The 20,330-nt window shown below is 38.1% G+C and overlaps 2 protein-coding genes across 2 annotated transcripts in view; both read left to right on the forward strand.

Moving 5' to 3' along the window:
• Positions 1 to 564: 564 nt before the first annotated feature.
• LOC132987033 (olfactory receptor 52D1-like) lies at positions 565 to 13,023 on the forward strand. Its single transcript, XM_061053804.1, has 3 exons — positions 565 to 1,456; positions 10,064 to 10,085; positions 10,710 to 13,023. Exons 1-3 carry the CDS (start codon positions 565 to 567, stop codon positions 10,771 to 10,773), a joined length of 978 nt encoding a protein of 325 aa, XP_060909787.1. The 3' UTR covers positions 10,774 to 13,023.
• adarb1b (adenosine deaminase RNA specific B1b) overlaps positions 7,644 to 20,330 on the forward strand; it is a 126,454-nt gene continuing 113,767 nt past the window's right edge. The window contains exon 1 of the mRNA XM_061053802.1: positions 7,644 to 7,776. The gene's annotated coding sequence lies outside the window, so the exon portion shown is untranslated. The remainder of the gene's footprint in view (positions 7,777 to 20,330) is intronic.

Genomic DNA, 20,330 nt, shown 5'->3' on the forward strand with positions numbered 1-20,330 from the left:
ATAGAGGTGTCTTAACAAAATGAAGGCCCTTGACTGTATAGCAGGACTATTGACCCCAAAATAATAAGCATCCATCCCCCCTCAAACCCGCACACAGGACTACCTCACTGGACTGTGCAATAAAATTTAACAGTACACATTTTGTGAAATATATTTGATATCTTTATAGTAATTTTATACATAGTTTCATTATTATACCTATTTATGTCTGCACCTTATTCTTATGTAAATACTTGCTGCTGTTTTTTTATTTTTATCCTGCACTATAACAAGCACACTGCATCAAAATGTTGTTCTTATCTGTACTGTAAGGTACAATTTCAATGACAATAAAGAAAGTTTAAGTCTAAGTTAGATATGCTGTTGTTCATTTTGTTTCGTGTTTACATTTTGTTTCTAGGTGATAACCATGAAACCTCTTATGATTGGTCAATTTTTCAGCCTGTGTGTTAATGTGGGCGGACAAAATATCAATACCAGCGTGAAGAAAAGAGTGCATTGAGACCGTAAGAGACGGAGTTATCCCTCAAAGGGGGAAAAAGAGAACATAATTCACCTGCCAGGATGGATAATGTATCGTCAATGTTTTTTCTTTCAGGTTTAAGTGAGACAAGGAACTACCGCTTTACTATTTTCTTTCTCACTTTACTTTGTTACTGTGTGATATTGGTGGTCAATTCTATTCTCATTGTGACCATCATCATTGATAAAACTCTGCATGAACCAATGTATATTCTGTTGTGCACATTCTGTATAAACGGCCTTTATGGGTCATCTGGTTTCTATCCTAAGTTTCTCTGGGATCTGCTGTCTCCAGTTCATGTTATCTCATACTCTGGATGTCTCATCCAGGCTCTAGTGATGTACTCCTTTGCCTGCATTGATCTCTCTATTCTAGCAGTGATGGCGTACGATAGATACTTGGCTATATGTCGACCGCTGGAGTATCACTCCCTCATGTCCAAGCAGAGACTGGTCAAGTTAGTGTGTTTCTCTGTGATTACACCTTTTTGCATGATGTCAGCGAACATCTTTCTAACTTCTAGATTAAAGCTGTGCAGTCGTCATATTGCCAGGCTGTTTTGTGTGAATTGGATTATTGTCTTGCTTGCATGTTACCCAGCTGACACTACTCTTAACAACATTGTGGGTTATGTAACAATAATATTTTATGTACTTCACGGTGCGTTTATAGTGTGGTCCTACATGTATCTCATCAAAACATGTGTGAATTCTGCAGAAAACAGGGCAAAGTTCATGCAGACATGTGTGCCACATTTAGCCTCCCTGCTCACTTTCCTTGTGACTATACTGTTGGATATTATGTATATTCGATACGGTTCAAGGGATTTACCTCAAACCATCCAAAACTTTATCGCTATAGGGTTTCTTATCATACCTCCAATTATGAATCCTTCAATCTATGGTTTGAAACTGAAAAAGATTCAACACAGAATTCTGCGTTTTCTTAACATTAAAATCAAATAATGATGCCACAGACGTTTGATTTGGCACACTTGGGTTGATGACTGCATTTTTTTTAAAGTGTCTTTTTTATGCTCGAGGTTGCAGAAAATCTTTTTTACATAAAAGATATTGTTCTGAAAAACATAATTCAAAAAGTTGTATGTAAGAAGAGCATATGCCAAGCATTATCATATTCATTGTCTTTTTTAAATCAGTGTTTGTTATTTAAGGGAAGAAGAAAATGCACAAATTTAGCAGAGGCTGAACTCAAATGCTGATAAAGTTTCTTATCATATGTCTGCTTTCATACATGTAGTCGTTGTGTCGCTGTATTTATAAAGACTGTATATATTTAAATTCTATAAAGAGATGTTAGAAGATTGTGACAGAATGCTTACATTTCATTCAAATAATCTGGACTTGCTGTCTTGACTACAGATATAAAGATCTACACTTCATTTCTTTCTGGTGTATGTAGCTCACTTAATTTGAAAAATGTTACTAGTCAAGATATATGTACATCATGTGGGTTTTGTCAAAGTCAATATATTACTACTGTACGTGAACTTAAGTATGAGGGAAGAATATAAGGCAGTGATAGCATCTAGCAACAGTATGCCCTTACATTTTTTATTAATATAGTTAGTAAACATTAGACAAGTGTCTGTTTCTCATTTAAAGTCAACTTACAAAGATATTTTCAAATGAAGCATAGAAGAGTCCAATTTCATGTATTCACATTATGCTGCTTGTAGGCTTTTATTTGATCATTATTCTTCATCACTAGAACAATTAGCCAGAGATGAACAGTGTTCAACTTTGCACATTCATTTCTTAACCCCTACCTTTCTGAACCATGCTGCAATAGAAAATGCAAAATGCAGACAGAATGTAATCTTATATTGTATATTATTTAATGAAAACATGCTTCACTGAGGCTTTTGGAAACTTGCAACACATGAATGACAAGCATTACCCTGCAATACTTAATCATTTAAATTTTAGTGTATTTTTTTTATTCTTCATCTATTTATGTTTTTTTAATAATGTTTATGTCCCTCTATTGATGTCATTGCCATAATGAAATTTGGACATTTATAAGACAAAACAGATCGTGTACTTTGATTTGATTTCATATCTTGACGACCCAAGCTGACCTTTCGACGACACCGCACAGCAACAAGTTTACAAGTTATTTGAAGCATGCCTAATTTTAAAGGCTCTAAATAAACTAATATCTTAAAAGGGTTAAGAATACATTTGTGTTTTTTGTTTGTTGCACAGTATCTTGGCTGGACAATGTCTGATTATAGAGGTGTCTTAACAAAATGAAGGCCCTTGACTGTATAGCAGGACTATTGACCCCCAAATAATAAACATCCATCCCCCCTCAAACCCGCACACAGGACTACCTCACTGGACTGTGCAATAAAATTTAACAGTACACATTTTGTGAAATATATTTGATATCTTTATAGTAATTTTATACATAGTTTCATTATTATACCTATTTATGTCTGCACCTTATTCTTATGTAAATACTTGCTGCTGTTTTTTTTTTTTTATCCTGCACTATAACAAGCACACTGCATCAAAATGTTGTTCTTATCTGTACTGTAAGGTACAATTTCCCTGCCTCCCTGCTCACTTTCCTTGTGACTGTACTGTTGGATAATATGTACATGCGATACGGTTCAAGGGATTTACCTCAAACTGTCCAAAACTATATCGCTATAGAGTTTCTTATCATACCGCCAATTATGAATCCTTTAATCTATGGTTTGAAACTGAAAAAGATTCAACACAGAATTCTGCGTTTTCTTAACGTTAAAATCAAATAATGATGCCACAGACGCTTGATGTGGCACACATACTAGATCGTGTTTTTACATGAAAGATATTGTTCCGAAAAACATTCAAAACGTTGTATGTAAGATATAGTGTTTTTAAGAAGAGGATATTGCAAGAATTATTGTGGCTTAAATCATAATCATTGATTGAAAAAGCATAAATGCAGCAGAGGCTGAAATCAAATGCTGTTAAGTTTATTTTCATATGTCTGCTTTCAAACACATAGCCGTTGTGTAGTTGTATTTTTAAAGACTGTATATTTAAAAGCAAATGTTTTGCATTCAGTACACCGTCTGTAATAACAAACAGACCATTGGGGTTAATACTTTGAGCCTGAGTTTGTTTGCCTTAAGCCACTGAAGACAGGCTTTGTCTGATATATCTACATACACAAAAAAGACATACACATTTAAGATTTTGGTGTGCTATCCCACAAATACTATCCAAAATGTTTTCGTTGAGGATTCAGCACCCATATAAGTTACTGATGGTGAGCATGTTTTCTGACTTACTTTCTGGACTAATAGTTTTGAAAAATAGAAGGATATGAGTTAAAAAATTAAAGGAATTAAATGCAAAGCTGACATGCTCTGAAGTTTAGTGTGGACCGTCAGCTCTGAATTTTTTTTTTTCATGCTTAAAATAGTGGATTTTGTTTGAATGTTAAATTTTGTACAAATCAAAATCAATGAAATCAGAGAGAAGTGCAAACTGAAATTCTTGGCATGTGCATATGTCTCCATATACAGAGTGATATACATGAGCAAAATATTGTGGAGATTTACTCCTCATTTGTTTGGTATGAGTGCAAGAATAAAATAAATGTATTTTAAAGCTATTTAAGATTTTTTAGTTCTTTAAAATATTTCTAACATCTCTATGATTTTGAAGAAGAAAAAAAAAAACTCTGCAAAAATAGCCAAACATTTTAACAGCAGATAACCTGCATAAATGTAGACCATTAAGGCAGATAGTGAACAGTATTCCCGATGTCTTGTTGAAAAATATTACAAATTGCCTTTAACAGTAAGGGCACCAAACACAGATCAGGTATTCAGTTAAGACAGTTTAGGATAGTTTCTCCGCATCGCTACAATTTGTAATGCTATTGGTCATAGGTCTGTCTCAACCTAACCTTAGTCAGCCTATAGAGTAGCAGGCGGGCCTTCTCAGCCTCCAGGTTAATAGCTACTACTCACTCCCTTGCAGACATATCAGTGACGCATGTAATTATGAATAACTCTTATTCTTCATAAAATCAAACTAGATGAGTAAAACAAAATCACCCTCCATACACTGTGTACAAAAAACACATGAACTGTTACCAAGATTCAATATTCCATTTTTTTGTCATTTTTCTCATGCATCTGCACACATAAAAAAGACAAAATGCTGTTCAGCCCCCAAGCAGTGTGACAGAAAGAAAAACATGTAGAGACATATAGGCCTACCTGGAAGTCTATTAAGGGATAAACATGTAAACATGTGTATGCCAACTGTAAATATGGACATTTTAATGAAGGTGTATATGTTACTTCTAGGGCATTTGCAGCCAGCCTCAAGGTGACACTGGAGGAACTGCTATCTTTTGCACTTCCACATTGGCTTCATATTTCAGCACCAGAGGCTGCCGCTTGAGTACATTTCTTGTGCTGTAAAATAAGCCCATTTAGAGCTATTGTTTGTTGTTCTTGTGACTATTAGCCTCGGTTGCTCCTTAAGGTTTAACCAACATTTTAAAACAATCTCTTGTTAGATCTTAGGAGAATATTTTTCTCATCTTAATTGTAAAAGAAAGGGAGGTCTTAGCATTGCTTTCCTGTTTATACCAGCCACCACTGAGTATGAGGGATTTATATGATTAAATCCAACGGTAAAGCCTTAAAGCCAATTCCGACATCCTCGGGGTTGAGTTTTTATCTAAGTTTCCATTGTGGAAGTCAATCAATCAATTTCAATTTTTATTTTTATAGCGTCAACTCATAAAAAGAGCCATCAAAGACTGTCAGCCATACGCAAACTGAAAGGACTCTATTTTGCCCCCCATCTCCTCCTGTTGCTCTATCAGAGCATGATCCAGCCCATCTTACTGTACTGTTCCACCTGCTTCTACAACATGTCATCTGTAAAAAACAAGGCCAAACTCACACGCATCACAACCACAGCTGCCAGAATAATCGGTCTCCCCACACCCAACCTAACAGAACTCAATAACAGGGCCATCACACGCATTGCAACCTCAATAGAACAGGACATGACACACCCACTGAACACTCACCTCGCCCCACTTCCCTCAGGACGGAGGTATAGAGCACTGAGGTGCAGAAAGGCTCGCCTCGGGAGGAGCCTGATCCCCGCTGTAATAACGGTCCTGAACAAAAGGCCTCGCTGAACAGGCCAGAAATGGGAACTCTTGACTGTTGTCTAACTCTGTTTGTTTGTGTTATTCTCTGTTTTTTTTGTGTATAAATGTTCTTTGGTGGGACCTGTCTGTTGGACAGTAACGGTGCTGTGAAAAAGAATTTCCCCTCAGGGACAATAAAGTCTAAAGTCTTAAAGTCTTAGTCTTAAAGTCTTAAAAAGTGTTATCTCGAGACACTTTACAAAAAGCAGGTAAAAATACCTTACTCATTGTTATGTTACAAAAAGCAGGTAAAAAGACCTTACTCATTGTTATGTTAAAAAAAGACCGTACTCATTGTTATGTTACAAAAAACAGGTAAAAAGACCTTACTCATTGTTATGTTAAAAAAAACAGGTAAAAGACCGTACTCATTGTTATGTTACAAAAAACAGGTAAAAAGACCTTACTCATTGTTATGTTAAAAAAAGACCGTACTCATTGTTATGTTACAAAAAGTAGGTAAAAAGACCTTACTCATTGTTATGTTACAAAAAACAGGTAAAAGACCTTACTCATTGTTATGTTACAAAAAGACCGTACTCATTGTTATGTTAAAAAAAACAGGTAAAAGACCTTACTCATTGTTATGTTACAAAAAGACCGTACTCATTGTTATGTTTAAAAAAACAGGTAAAAAGACCTTACTCATTGTTATGTTACAAAAAGACCGTACTCATTGTTATGTTTAAAAAAACAGGTAAAAAGACCTTACTCATTGTTATGTTAAAAAAAGACCGTACTCATTGTTATGTTACAAAAAGTAGGTAAAAAGACCTTACTCATTGTTATGTTACAAAAAACAGGTAAAAGACCTTACTCATTGTTATGTTACAAAAAGACCGTACCCATTGTTATGTTAAAAAAAACAGGTAAAAGACCTTACTCATTGTTATGTTACAAAAAGACCGTACTCATTGTTATGTTTAAAAAAACAGGTAAAAGACCTTACTCATTGTTATGTTACAAAAAGACCGTACTCATTGTTATGTTTAAAAAAACAGGTAAAAAGACCTTACTCATTGTTATGTTAAAAAAAGACCGTACTCATTGTTATGTTACAAAAAGTAGGTAAAAAGACCTTACTCATTGTTATGTTACAAAAAACAGGTAAAAGACCTTACTCATTGTTATGTTACAAAAAGACCGTACTCATTGTTATGTTAAAAAAAACAGGTAAAAGACCTTACTCATTGTTATGTTACAAAAAGACCGTACCCATTGTTATGTTAAAAAAAACAGGTAAAAGACCTTACTCATTGTTATGTTACAAAAAGACCGTACTCATTGTTATGTTTAAAAAAACAGGTAAAAGACCTTACTCATTGTTATGTTACAAAAAACAGGTAAAAAGACCTTACTCATTGTTATATTACTTATTGCTATATTACTTATTGTTATATTACTTATTGTTATATTACTTATTGTTATATTACTTATTGTTATATTACTTATTGCTATATTACTTATTGTTATATTACTTATTGTTATATTACTTATTGCTATATTACTTATTGTTATATTACTTATTGTTATATTACTTATTGCTATATTACTTATTGTTATATTACTTATTGCTATATTACTTATTGTTATATTACTTATTGTTATATTACTTATTGCTATATTACTTATTGTTATATTACTTATTGCTATATTACTTATTGCTATATTACTTATTGTTATATTACTTATTGCTATATTACTTATTGCTATATTACAAAGTCAGCGTTAATGACGTTCCCTCTGCGTGACACTGGGTCCTGCGAGGGGCCGACGGAGCAGTGGCAGCTCCGCACCACAGGGCGGCGCAGACGCGCACCTCGACCGCGTCGCGTGAGAATATCCAGCAGAAGAAGAAGGCCGACACAGCAGACTGCGAGGAGCACTGCAGTACATGCGACCCATACAACCGCTTCACAGCCCTGTGCTCGTTTTTTTTTTCTCCACCGCAAGCGACGACACGGAGGAAAACAGGCGTCTCTGTTTTGAAGTGAAGTGCCGGAGAAGACTACAACCTACCCGGACAGTCAAACTTTCCGTCACAACACGACCCCGTGAGTAGGCTGTTAGCTTGTTATATTTTTGGGGGGCTGCGGAGGATGAAACAAACGAGGTTGCTAATATGATTCCGGTTGTGTTTATGTAATATTGGGCTCGTAATCCTCTAGGACAGATCAGACCTTTGTATTCAGCAGTCAAAATGTCATCTGTTGTTCAGCATAATATGCACTTCTAGCTGTGTGAGATGACGCTGTGTGTAACGTTATGCAGCACGGCGGTGGGATTTATGGCTGTCATCTTACCTCAGCTTTGCCCTGTCAGTGGTGCTTGTGAAGGTCTTCCCGGGAGACAGCATCATGTACAGTTCACAGACATGCAGTAATATTTTTTTGGGGCTATGCTAACTGCTGCAGCATTATGAAAGTGTGAGGTTATCTATGCAGGTGTGTATGTTGCAGCCTGCAGATCATGTGTTGTAGACATTGGGTCGCAGTAGCTCTATCGGACTGCGAGCAGAGAGGCTGGATAAAAGTAGGCTACGTTTTTACCACAGAGCACAAGGTTTCTAGGAGAGGGGTGTTTTAGGCTGCAGCATTGTGACAGCTATTCTGGTAATGCCTGCCTTAAAAAATGAAGCCACTGAATACACAGAAAGTCAGTCAACTCCTGAGCTTACCTCAAGGGAAACAACCAATTAAATCAAAGATGAAATATCATATTGCTGTAACCATTTCTGCATTTGATAAAAAAAAAAAAAAACAGTGGGAGAATCCTACATCGCATCCCAACCTGTGAATACTCTGCAATGAAGGAAAGTCAGTTCATATGATAACACACTATGTGCTCATTTCTCTCTCTTTAAAAAAAAAAAAAAAAAAAATGTGATTAAGCTTTGAATTTTTCCCCCACACATTGCTCAGATAAAGCCAACCAGCGTCTCTCTAAGTGGCGCTTTTCCTGCAGAAATTCTCCAAACTAGTCATAGTTGTGTGTCAAGGATGCACTCCTCTTATTACTTACTCCACTTGTAATAAAGCCAAACGCATAATCCAACAATAATCAATTTGAAAAGCTCTTACTATGATCAAACACCTTCAGTAAAATCCATACAGTATGAGAATGTATTGGTCTCCTTTTTCATTCTCAAAGTGTTTCCAATATTCTTTGTAACTATCAGTTATTTAACTAATACATTGACTTAATCTTAATGTGCCGATGCTGGAGTCGTATCTGTATGGTAGCGCTACCTTTTTCCAAAAGTTTTTTTTTTACACATTATTTTTACATTGTGTGGGCTGTTTGGCATTGTGTACTGTTACCATGGAGGTTATGGGGGAGGTTTGTCTTCAGGGCTTTTTGGCGCAAAGCCTTTCTGTCAGAAGTCGTGCCTTTTGGAAATCCTTCTGTAGGGTTGTGTAAAAAAACAGCATTGGCCATGAAGTGAGCAGGTAAGGGGGGGGGGGGATGTGAATAAGTCATACAAGACTTAACTCGTATTACTCAAATAATAAATCACTTAACTCAGAAGATTCGTTTTAATCTTTATCTTTAGAACAATAAGAGTTTGACTATCTCTTTGTTTTGTGAGGTTTAGATCTCTTGAAGTGGCATTTTCAACTTTCATAGTTTGACTGCATGTACAGTCTTTAACTCTCTCCTGTGCAGACGCTCTGCTCCGCTGTCCGCTGCATGTTTCTGTGTTTGTGTTTGTGTGTGTGTGTGTGTGTGTGTGTGTGTGTGTGTGTGTGTGTGTGTGTGTAGTGAAGGAGATCAGCCTTGTCCTCGGAAAACACCAACACAGAGAGCAAAGGAAAGGCACACAGAAGAGAGGCTCCATGCAGGACCATAAATCACCCCAAAACTGTATTTTCCTCTCTGCTTCTCTCATTCCACGTTTCTTTGAGTACCATTTGAAGAACTAATCCCAAAAAATTACCCCTGGCTTCTTTAATGATTTAGAGCGGGTTCCAGTTCAGATGATGGTAACAGTCAAGTTTCCGAGTCTTTCTCACAGGTGCGTTGTCATTAATAATTCACTTTGTCACTCTCTAGTTTTCGCTCACAGATAAGAGTCCTCTTCCTGTGCTGAAATGATATCAAACTTTTCTGGCCGACACAATATCTGCAAAAACCTAATCTCAAAAAAATATAAATTTCAAAAATAATCTCAAAATAAGCCACAACACTGACAGAAAGAGTTGGTATAAGGTTGATCTCAGTGGTAGTGTAGTAAAAGCAACTGTACCTCTAGTGTTACACTGAAACAGTAGACCTGATAGCTCAATGCATAAAGTAACAATATATCACATTACACATCTCGTTTGAACCTTTTTATGATGTTATTGTTTACAGACAAAGTTTGGTTTGTCATCAATTTTAGCACTTTGACATTGAGTATGCTTTACCTGGGGAAAAAAAGAGCAAAAATACTTATCACATAAACAATTTCAGCTTATTAAGGTCAAGAATAATAAAGGGTTTTTCCTGATGCGACCACCTCCTTCAAATTTCATTTGCTACTGCTATCCCGGCATTATGACGATTTTGTGGCGGTGCTGTATCTTTTTCAGTCCAGTGGACTATAATACGAGCTGCCAAAGGAGACAGAAAGGGAAAGTAGAAGAAGTTTTTTCCTTACATCCAAAGGCTTAAGGCTTAGAATTAGTAAGGGACTTGAGGAAATGCCCCCCCCCCACCAATATCCAGCTACCACTGAATTGTCCCTATACCAATACTTTACAGATTCTTGATAGCAAATTCTACCTGCGGAGAAATCATTCATGTGAGTTATTCTCTTTAAAAACCTACACCAACCTCTAATTATTTTGTAATAAAATGTGTTAATGCTCTCAGTTTTGGCACTGCGACGATCTGTGTTCTTTCGTAAAAACAGGAATAATACTCGTTACATCATACTTTTATCTCATCAAGGTCGAGAACAATAGATAGCGTAAGGGCAATAACCTGCTGGTGTACAAACTGTCAGGAAACCAAAACTACAGCAGCAAAGACGGGGCTGTAAGCGTTTGTTATTGGTGTGTTTGTCTTGATGGTTGTTCTGAAAACTTTTGGCAAGATAGTTTTTTTTCAGAAGTCTAGTTTTACTTTTTGTCGTCTGTGGTACGGGATACACAAAGGGGAAAGTCTGTATTTTTAACGATGGGACGCTTGATCTGTGGACAGTTGAAGCCTGAGGGAGTTTTTAAATGGGAATGGTTGAAAGCATCTCATTGGGGCTAACATTTGGCCTCTTCCATCCAAAATGTTGATGTTTCAGTGATTTTCTACAGAGTCAAATTAGCCAGATAACTGAGATGGGACTGACCAGTGCGTTTGATTTTTTGATGAGTTGCTACCCGCCTCAAGGAGCACGGTCTAAAATAAAAGATCAGTGTTGAGTGACAGTTTCATCATTTGCTTTTAGCTGAAGGTGTTTCCCTTGAATGTTCTCTAATCCCACAGGGAACTTCCCTTCCAGATTATTTTTGGGGTGTGAGATTTGGCCTAAAGAAGGGACAAAGACATTTTCCTCTGAAGGAATAGTAAGATAACTTTGCAGGAAAGTGATACAGGTGAAGTTTCTTTGCTGACAAACACTTGTTGCCACATGGATAGATTAGGTGTAATGATTAAACTTATTCCTGTGGTCCGGAAAAATTAATTTTTTCCTGTTTTGCTGTGTTAAAGGAAGTAATTAAAGATTTAAAAATGTCAGAGCCCACTAAACAACACATGTCAAACAAATATGGATTAATAAGTACAAAGGCCAGTTATGCTAGGCTTAAGTCTGTATTCCCTTAATGTGCTGCAGTGCTGCTCCACTTGCTGAGGCGACAAGCTTAAAGAGGAGAAAACTGCTCTGGCCAGAAAGTTCACTCAGCTCTGCAGCATTGTGCCACCTCAGGAAAGCTGCATGCAGCCGAGATGCTGCGCTGGCTCTGTTTGAGAGGACCGCGCAGCAGCAGAAGCAGAGAGGCTGCTAACTGCTACCACTCAGGCTTATACATATTTTTGTTGGCTGTCAGACAAAAGAGAAACCTATACTGCTTTACTGATCACATAACACATAAACGGAGGCAGCCATCAGCGTAGCCATCGCCCTCGCACAGCCCCATGTGGACATGGCAGCTTTCGTCATTGATCCATATGTGTCCTGACCCCAGGGCATTGTTGTTTGAGCCCTGATGGATACACCATTGCTCCATCATGGGGATAGGGCTCTAAAAAAAGACAATACATTTCCTCAGGATTTGCGGTCTGATGGGTGCGGATCAGGATACATATTTGAAAAAGACCACATGGGCTCAGAGTCAGCTGTTACAGTGAGACGCTGCTGGATCAAGCTATTAATAACTGTTTAATATAATGAGTAACACAGAGCATTCTTACTCACCTCCAGAAAATAAAGGCCTGCATGAATAATATGATTGATGACCCCAAAACTGACCTTGAGAGAAAGGGCACTGGGTCAATATTCTCACTGGTATCTGTGTTTTCAGCCTAATCTTGGTTTTCTTCTCATTTCGGAGACTAGGTTTTACATTGAACTTTACAAACATGCTTGGCTTCTGCAATATGTGGCGGGAAGAGCACCTGCTAGATCTACCAGTAATTGCTAGCTAGCAAAACATCTGAATGCAAAGGTTGGATCAAGAGAAATTCCTCTGGCTGCCTCTGCTCTGGATGCCTGCCCGAGTGTATTTCTTTGCTATAATAGGGGGATGTTAGTGCTGTTGAAACAACGTCAGTCCAGTCAAAGTAGTACAGAGTTGGTTAAATTTAACTTCTTTCAGCGGACGAGTGATTTCATGAAGTATCAAGAGCAAATCCATAATGAGTAATGTTGATGAAAACAAGCTGCCTGTCTGCAGGGTTTATAACTCTCCAATTAACAGTTCTCTTGTAATTACAGCACGAGTCCCTCTATAGTGCCTCTGAACGTTTTTTGTCTATCCGCCCTTTTGAAATGTGCACATTTGGTCATAGAGGGGCCTCTGTGACTTCCCTGAGCTCCTTATCAGTATAACCACTTGCATACTCTTCATCTTTGTCCTGTGTACTTTTCCTGTAACACACCAGACATCCTGTTTTCGTCTCGCTCAGTTGTTAGTTTGAACATCAGCTACAATTGTATTTTAGCATCCACTTGTTAGTTCATGCAGTCTCCGCAACTTCATGTGTCTTCTTTTTGGGGGGATTTGACAATGCCAATTATGTTGTGTTTATTTCCTTTATAGATTTAGATACCAAGGAAGGAAAGCGTTGCTAGTACCCTGTATACAGATGAAGGATTAGAAAATGCTCCATGATGGGCATAAAAGTCCCAGTGAGCAGCATATTTTAAGCTGTTTTAAAAAAGATGTTTATTCCGTTGTTTGTTTGTTTCTTTAATGTCGTGTGCATGGCATAGTTTTGCCATTCAGTGTGGTACTTCGGACATTCCTCTTTTTTTCTTTTCATTTGTATGGTAGTTTTGAGTAAAATCCGATAATTTGAAAGCTACAGTACGATATTGCTGTATTTTCCGTCTGGCAACACTGGGTGGAAATAACAGGGTAACTCATGATACAATATGTGACACATGGTGTAGTTTAGCAATAATATCATGATTCATGATACATGAAGTCTACATCACAATTGATAAATATCAAGACAATCATATAATGATACTAGATATGTGAGTAATTACCTGACTAAAGATGAAAAGTTGAACTACTGGTTAGTTTAACCATCATTTTATGCTGGTCAAAAGATCTGTCTAAGTAGCCACCTGCCAATACCGAGGGCTGTATCTCTGGTTTATAGCTACTGCCATACTGGAATTATGCCCTACTACTTGGGTGTAAACCAGCACAAAACTGGTAACCACAGCTGTACATCTCAATCTGTTTGGGAAACTGCTAATAGAACAGGTCAGTATGAAATGAGCATTTTTTTGTGTCATATATCACGTATCTTTGCACTCAACAGGTTTAAGCAAATGTTAAATCCACATGCCCAATGTGGATTTAAATTAGTTGTGAATTTTAAATTCTTAGTAAAGAAACCCCAGTTTCTCTCCCCCTACATTGATATCACTTCTTTAGTCATAAATGTGCATGAAAGTGAGGGCAGAGTGAAATTACTCTGGAACTAATCATAATGTGGTCGACTGAGATTTGAAGATTGGAAAATTGAACTAATAAAATGTGTTGTTGTGAGGTCTTGTGCACTTGTTGATTGTGCTTAAAGCGATAAATGAGCCATTGAGCCATGATTTTTCTATATTTACACATGTTCTTTGATCACACTTTGATGTGTTATTGTTCTTTGATGTGACTTCTGAAGTGACAGTGATGCGTGTTGATGTGTGGGTGATGGAGAGGCTTTGTAAAGCTCTGTTTTCCTTACTAGCCTTGAAAGCCACAATATTAAAACAGTCTGTGTAACAAGCAGCTCATGTGTTAATTTGACATGTTTGCCACAAAATAATGAGGCTTCCCGACGACCTTGCTGTTTCACGTCTCACTGCGACTGTCAAACATCATCCTGCAATGCTGCTGTTTCCTCCCAATTTCAGATTAGAACAATTGATTTTGGACTTGGTTTTACATGAGTGGCGGTTTCAATCAATTAATTGTGTACATGCTGTAATGGATGATGTTAGCTCAAGGCTACTGCTGCTAACAACGAGCTCCAGTTTGATGTCGACAAGGCCGATGGAGAGGCATTAACTGGAGGATTTTACATGGAGTGACATTTGTTTAAAAAATGTATGGAGAATGTATATTAAGATGTTTTTACATAAATGATGGACAGTGAGGCCGTCAGGCTGCCTCTTATTTATATGAATTTGCCAACTGGTTTGCTGAACCGATAGAAACTAAAGGGTCAAGGGTATAAATTTATCCATGGTGTATTGCACAGATTTAATGATGGTTTGAACAGGGCTTTCTACAAGGCTTTGTACTCCATTCACACTGTAGAAGCCTTAGCTTTATATAGGACTCAATGTTGTTTTGCATTGACCAAAACATTTTTTTTTTATGATTTTCTGTCAACTTACTTAAGTTGCCATATATTGTCAGGTCAAATTAGACCTTTTAGAAGAGGAAGGTTGAACATATTTTTAAGAGTAAATGCACCAAGTCGATGACAAAGCTGTTTTATTTTTGATAGACAGTTAAAATAAAAAAAAGGGAAAACCAGCGAATATCAACTGAAACCGTTGCATTTTGCAGCATTTTATATCTGTAGTGCCATTTGTAAGTACGAAGTGTGCTAAAGTATTTCCTCCCCTGAGTTGCATACCTGCAAGGCAAGCCATTTTAAGTGCACTTTGCATTTCTGACCAACAACAGAAAAAAAACCCACTTTATTCACAGATGCATTATCCATTCCACCTTGCGGTCTTTTGCACGCTCAGCATTCGGGGATCTCTTTCTTCATATGTCACTCCACTGTGGGGCAACACAAAGCTACTAAGCTAGTAGAAATGGGCTCCACATTTCAAGAGACGGAATCAAAACTCTGGATATAGTTGATTTTTCTGTATCAGATTGTGTAGCCTTGTGTTATAAATACTGCATTGAAGTGGAAGATGATTACGCTTTTGATAATAAAGATTTTGGAAAAAAAAGCAGCATGACTAAAACTTTCGTGAGACATCTGTACCTTCCAAAGGAGGTCTACATCAATGCCATTTTACTGCCCTGTCACAAAATGTTGCCATTATTCATGTATACAATAATATTCTAACTCTGTTTGAAATACAAAGTAAGAAACATGAAAACGTATTGTCTGTCTGACTCTGCTGTGAGAATACATAACCAGATATTTGGTAATAACTTTTTAAGGCATTATGAAACCTCTCTTGAATTTTAGTAGAGATGAGTTGTCAGTGAAAGCAAAAGAAAGGGCTAATGCACATGCCAGACAAGGTTAGCAACCAAGCGTGAATGTGACATAACAGTCAATGCCGCACACACCAACACTCACGAGTTAGCACCACAAAGGGCAGGACACGACCTCCATGCCATCACCAGGACTACGTTTGGTCCTTGGCCACTCATCTGCATAATTGCGACTCAGGCGAGTCTACAGATGCTTCAGTTGATTTAATTTGAGAATGCTGCTCCTGCTGCATTGAACACTGTCTGTACTTTTTGGGAGAGCATTTGTTGTTTTGGTATGTTTTGGATTTTCCATTACCATGTTGTTCATTTTTGCGGCCTCACAATGAATGCTAATGCAGAGCAGTTTGAAGGAGGCACAGCGTTTAGATGATGCAAATGAAATTGTATGGATGAATGCTGAATCAATTAAATCCATCGTCATGTTCAGTGTTCCATGTTGTTTAATGGTCTTTCAAATTACAAAGTATTTGGACTGTAGAAGGGTCAAAATGTTTCATAACCTTATTGGTTAGAGGTACGTCTGGCTGAATATTCATACTGCATTATGGTTGCACTCATAACTGCTGGCTCGCCACACCAACCACAACCATTTGGCCAAATGGCCTCTCGAGTAGGGGGGGTTAATTGCATCGGTGTAGGGCATTTGTGCTCAAGGCTTTGACTGCTCTCAGGTTGTTACAATACAATATGTGCATAACATCTGCAATAAGAATTGCATATTAAATAAAATCATGTTAAAACATTACCGGGAAATGTATAGAAAGGTCTTTTGGTAAGAACAAGTGTGTTGGCAAATTCTGATAGGATTCCCTATGAAAGCAATGTATCACTTTATTTCATGTTAGTCCTGGGGTCCTTTGCTTTTCTTAGACCAGAAGTATACCAGAAGGGAGGGCTTCAAGGGAAGCTGGTTGGGAATCACTGGTCAAGGGATGAATTGGGTCTGTGTGAGATGAGGTAAAATATGCCGTAAATGCTAGCTTTAATAAAATGTTGCTGTTGAACACTTATTTACTATCAAACAAAAGCCTCTGCTTTCCATTTTCATGCTTTCAAATCCTCCTACGTGGGACTCCGTTGAAGTTAACGTGAATCATAAGATGATCAATGACAATATTTCAATATCACTGCAGCGTTTCTCACAGAATGTGTGTGTGTGTGTGTGAGTGTGTGGATAATCAGCAGTATGTTAGAGATGCTCAAATAACATTTGAAACACTCGTGTTTGAAATGTTTCACTCAGAGTTACATTATCACATCAGGGGATCTGCGCTTATTGATGATAGTGCGTATGACACATATCACAACGATCATAAGAAGCTTCATATTTAAAATGAGATGTAGAAACTCAGTTGGTGCATTTACAGAAGGGACGTACAGTCAGCAGAAATCTCTCTCTCTCCCTCTCCCTATCTCTCTCATCTAAATAAAAACCAAAAAACTGGAAAAGCCTTACTTTCTGCTGTGATATGTTGAGTTTTAGTAGCGGGACTAAAAACCTTACAGTGTTGCAAAGACCAATGAGTACATGTTATACAACATTTGTGGTTAAAAGTGTAACACACATGGGGCACACAAAACTTATGAAAACATAATTAGTTCTACCGAGGTCTCTGATTACTGCTGCACTTATTTTCCCAAGTTGATATTTTTAACCTCCACATCATCTCTTATTAGTTTTGTGTTCAGTAGTGCCTAAAGCTAGGTAAGTTTAGCTAACTGTGAATACATCCACTAATAAATAACTGAGGCCAAAGGGCGCAGCTGGCCTAGTGGTTCATTTTTGCGTCCCATGTACAGAGGCTGCAGTCCTCCACCATGTAGTCCACGTTTAAATTCGACCTGTGGCTCATTTGCCGCATATCATTCCCCCTTCTCTCTCTCCCCTTGATTTCTGACTCTATCCACTGTCCTGTTTGTAATTTTTATGTATTTAGTTTAGGGGTAACTGCTGTTATTGCAATTATGCAGCTTTATATATTAAAGGTGCACTATGGAGTTGGTAGAGAAATGTGAAAGTTGGAGAAATGTACAGATTCTGTGCTGTATGTTCATAACTCTATACACAAACTTCCTCAGAGGAAAATATGGTCCCTGGAGCACTGTTTGAAGATAAAATGCTACTCAAGAAGTTGTGGTGGGGCCCCCCCCCAACAGTGAAACCATAACTCTCCCGGTAGCCTTTTAGCTCCAAACAGTGTTCCAGGGACCCATTTTTTCCTTTGAATACATTTTGTGTATTCACTTCAGAAAATATAGCATAGTATTGTTTCACTTCTCCAACTTTCAAATTTCACTACTAAATCTACATAGTGCACCTTTAAAGACGGTGTTACTGAGATTATTAAAAGCACTTAATAACAGAAAGAAGTTTAGGTTTTAATAAGTGACAAAAATGTGTGATCCGTTCCACCCCTACCAATAAGTCCATCCATCCAATTATTTATACTGGTTTTCACGTTTGGGTCACGGGGGGCTGGAGCCGATCCCAGCTGTCATTGGGTGAGAGGCGGGGTACACCCTGGACTGGTCGCCAGTAGCCATCCGCCCTAACATTCACACCAATAGGAAATCAAGGGTCACCATTGGACTGTGGGAGGAAGCTGGAGTACCCGGAGGGAACACACACATGCCAGGGGAGTACATGCAAATTCCACACAGAGAGGCTACTGTCTGACAGGGATTAGAACCAATAACCTTCTCGCTGTGAGGCAACAGCACTAACCACTTTACCGGGTTTATCCAATCGGAGACAAAAATCTGTGATCTGGACTATAAAAATATGCAATCTGTTCCAATCCGAAATCAGTCAATCAATTTATTTGTATTGCGCCAAATTTACTACAAATGTTATCTGAAGATTACAAACACATGGACTTGAGCTTGTATAGTATTTTTCTAGTCTTCTGACTACTCAAAGTGCTTTTACGCTGCATGACACACCTAATCATTCACACCTGTTCAAACTAGGGATCGGTACGAGCAGAGGCGTGGACTCAAGTAACATGACTTGGACTCGATTTGATGACTTTGGACTCAACTTGACAAAATCATGAAAGACTTGCAACTCGACTTGGACTTCAACACCAATGACTCGTGACTTCACTTGGACTTGAGCCTAATGACTCGAAAATACTTTTTAACGTGTTATTTTAGGTCCCATATATAGCCTAATTTCCACGATGCGCAAAACAGGGACGGAATCACAGAGTTTTACAATGAAAATATAATCAACTGTGTACAGAATATCGTGGGATCTGTTTGCATATTACAGGCGCGAGCTGACACATACAAACACACACACACACACAGGAACGCCAGCCATCGCGCGCACCTATTTACTTTTAGCGCAACACAGTCCGTTATCTGTATGGACCTTATATCTCCGGTCAATATGGGCCGAGACTTTATGCTCGGGAAGGTACGTAATCCGGTCAAACGGCCGTTTTGACTTTTCCCAGTTCTCTCTCACCGTGTCTGCATACTGTATTTATCAACAATCAGCACCTTAAAATTGGTAGGCTGTTATCTCACAGCCTGCTGTAGTCTGGGAACGGCACTAGGCATACTACCTTTAAAAAATAAATAAAGGCGAGCTAATTTATATTTAAAAATGTCTCAATTTCCTGACATGATCTAATAAAATGACCCAAAATTAGTGATCTGATCCAATGGAACACCGTAAAACACAGAATTCAGACAAATAAAAATGGAGAAAACAGAATTTAGGAAAAATAAACAAAACAGAGTCAGTCACCCTGGTATTGTTATTTTATTTTAAGAAGTAGGCTAAATAAAATCATATAAGCAACCATGATTGTGACAAACGCGACTGAAAGTGCCCTAACAAATGCCTATTTGTTCCGGTTTTGTATTATCATAATGTCAAAATTACTTATGAGATATGTTTTAATGAAAGCTAAACAAATAGGCTTTGGTTAGGACACGTAACGTACGACAACCAGACTCACTCGGCTGACAGTCACCAGTTTACATGGTAACTCTTTTAACCGTAACCCCGGCACGGACTTTGCCGTTTCTAGCGATATAAATAGTGTCCCGTGTGCTGTTAAAGTATCGCAAGTGGCCCAAACTCAAAGTTTATCTTAATATCTTAGTTTTGCTATGGTTGTCAGGTGATGTAAACGTGTGTCGTTTATAGTAGATATTCAATTAAAAGCCCGTGCTGCAGTTCCATAGGGTTTTCAACGGTGGCCGTTACTTTCCTGAGCGTTTTGTGCCCTCCGCGCTGGTGACGTCACTGAACGCTATGAATACAAGGCCTAACTTGTTAGCATTCCTGAAGTATTTCATTTTGCAATCTCATAATTGATTTACTATAAAGCTTGGACAGCTATGCACGCACACATCCCCTTTGAAGCAGTGGGAGGACATCCCTGCTCTATCCCTGCTCCCCGTCTCTCCCAGATGTACTTTTTTACTTATGACAGAAGTGCACCTGTCATAGCCTTTACATGCACTTTCAGTGGATCTCTAGCTTACTGAAGAAAAAAACACATTGCCCTTGGGTATGTCTATAGTGGGCTGCCATGTCACTCAGTATAGCTTCTATGGGCCTTTGAACAGGGTCTCAGGCCGCCTTTGTGAACGTATGCACAGCACAGACATCCACATAAAGGTTCCCGTCGTAGCAGTTCACTGTGTGTGTATCACCGCAAAAAACATGGATTGTGTCATGATGTGGCTGAACA

Source organism: Labrus mixtus, chromosome 13 (assembly GCF_963584025.1).
Source record: "Labrus mixtus chromosome 13, fLabMix1.1, whole genome shotgun sequence".
Taxonomy (NCBI): domain Eukaryota; kingdom Metazoa; phylum Chordata; class Actinopteri; order Labriformes; family Labridae; genus Labrus; species Labrus mixtus.